This window comes from Eimeria necatrix, genomic scaffold (assembly GCF_000499385.1).
Source record: "Eimeria necatrix Houghton genomic scaffold, Enh_scaff100, whole genome shotgun sequence".
Classification (NCBI taxonomy): domain Eukaryota; phylum Apicomplexa; class Conoidasida; order Eucoccidiorida; family Eimeriidae; genus Eimeria; species Eimeria necatrix.
Window position 1 is genome coordinate 99208 of NW_013654817.1, and position 1789 is coordinate 100996.

Here is a 1789-nt window from a genome sequence, read left to right on the forward strand (position 1 = left end):
AAAAACCCGCACCAGACAAGATTGAGGTCATCAAGGCCTGGCCCGAGGTGTTGCAGAACGAGACGCAAATACGTCAGTTTCTAGGCACCGTCAATTATTGCCGCATGTTCATGGGTCCGGATTTTGCCAAGGTCGCCCGCCCGCTCGTCGACCTCACTCGCAAGGGTGTCTCTTTCCAGTGGACAGATGTGCACACTCAGGCGGTACGCAAACTCAAGCAGCGTTTGATTGATTACACCACCCTACAGATCCCTGATACCACAAAACCCTTCGAGCTCTATACAGATGCCTCTGGCTATGCAGTTGGCGCCGTTCTCGAACAGGCAGGTCAACCAATAGGGTTCCTCAGTCAGGCCATGACCCCCGCGCAGCAGAAATACTCAATCTACGACCAGGAGCTTTTGGCCTTAGTATCAGCACTCGACAAGTGGGCTCACTTACTGCGACCGGCCAAGGTTACGGCCCACACCGACCACCAAGCCCTTACATACTTACAGCAGCTCAAGGCGTCGAAGCCCCTCCGTGGCCGCACCGCCCGATGGCTAGATTTTCTGGCTGAGTTTCCCGAACTCACTATTACATACCTGCCGGGCGCTCGTAACCAAGTGGCAGATGCACTGTCTCGTATCCCTTATCACTCAGCCCCTAGCCCTACACCCGCTCCCCTCGAATCCCCTGCGATCCCTTCTGAGTCTCTTGCAGCTCTCGTACCAGCGACTGGCCCGTCCGAACCTTCGCACGAGACCCGGGGACCACGTCCTGACTACCGGGAACTTGCCTGCCTCCGCCGACGTTCCTCCCGGCAACGCACTCCTTCACCCCCAGTTCCACTCCAGATCCCTACGCTCGACCACGCTCCCGAATCCCCCACGCCGACAGACCACAGACCTACACCTAGTCCTCCCCTTCTCGACTGGTCGACAGCGTATTCTAAGTGCCCAGTGTTCTGCACGCCTTATAATGCTGCCTCTGACAAGCAGGGCGAAGTTGTTCAACTGGAGTTCCAACATCGTCGTCGCACCTTCCGTTTTGTCCACCCCTATTTACATATCTGCGTTAATGGTCTCTGGCTTATCTGGGCGCCTCAGTTTCCAGAGTTCCTCACTCATGTTCTGTACACGCATCACGATCACGTCACCGCCGGACATCGAGGCCAAAAGAAGACTTACAAGGCCCTCAGCAAGCGTTACTACTGGCCTGGCATGCGTACTTACACCAACGAGTATGTCGAGTCCTGCACGCAGTGTCGCGCATCCAAATCCCTTAATCAAAAACCCGCAGGCCTTTTGCAACAGCTACTTATTCCCTCGCGCCGGTGGAGCCATGTCAGCCTAGATTTCGTCACCGACTTACCCCTCACCACCTCTGGGCACGACGCCATTTTGGTCGTCGTTGACTCTCTCAGCAAGATGGCACACTTTATTCCGGCTAAGAAATCCCTCTCAGCCGCCGACACTGTAGAGCTCCTTGCTGACCGCCTCATTCGCTATCACGGCTTTCCTGAGGTCCTCATTTCCGACCGGGATCCTCGTTTCCAATCAGAAGTGTGGTCGCAATTGTGCTCACGTTTCAATATTACCCGAGCGATGTCTTCTTCTTACCACCCGCAAACGGACGGTCAGACCGAGCGAGTTAACCGCACCCTGGAACAGATGCTCCGCACGTACATCCAGGCAGACGAGAGGGAATGGGAACGCCTGCTGCCTGCCTTGGAGCTAGCGTATAACACCACCAGTCATTGGTGGTGTTATACGCTAGCTCCAAGGCAGGCAGCAGGCGTTCCCATTCC

At 55.8% G+C, this 1789-nt stretch overlaps 1 protein-coding gene across 1 annotated transcript; it reads left to right on the plus strand.

Moving 5' to 3' along the window:
• Positions 1–104: 104 nt before the first annotated feature.
• ENH_00000500 (OSJNBa0074B10.8 protein, related) lies at positions 105–1726 on the plus strand (the record flags this gene model as incomplete). The annotated part of the gene is made up of 2 exons (XM_013583909.1): positions 105–1617; positions 1674–1726. 2 exons carry the CDS (start codon positions 105–107, stop codon positions 1724–1726), a joined length of 1566 nt encoding a protein of 521 aa, XP_013439363.1.
• Between the last annotated feature and the right edge of the window lie 63 nt (positions 1727–1789).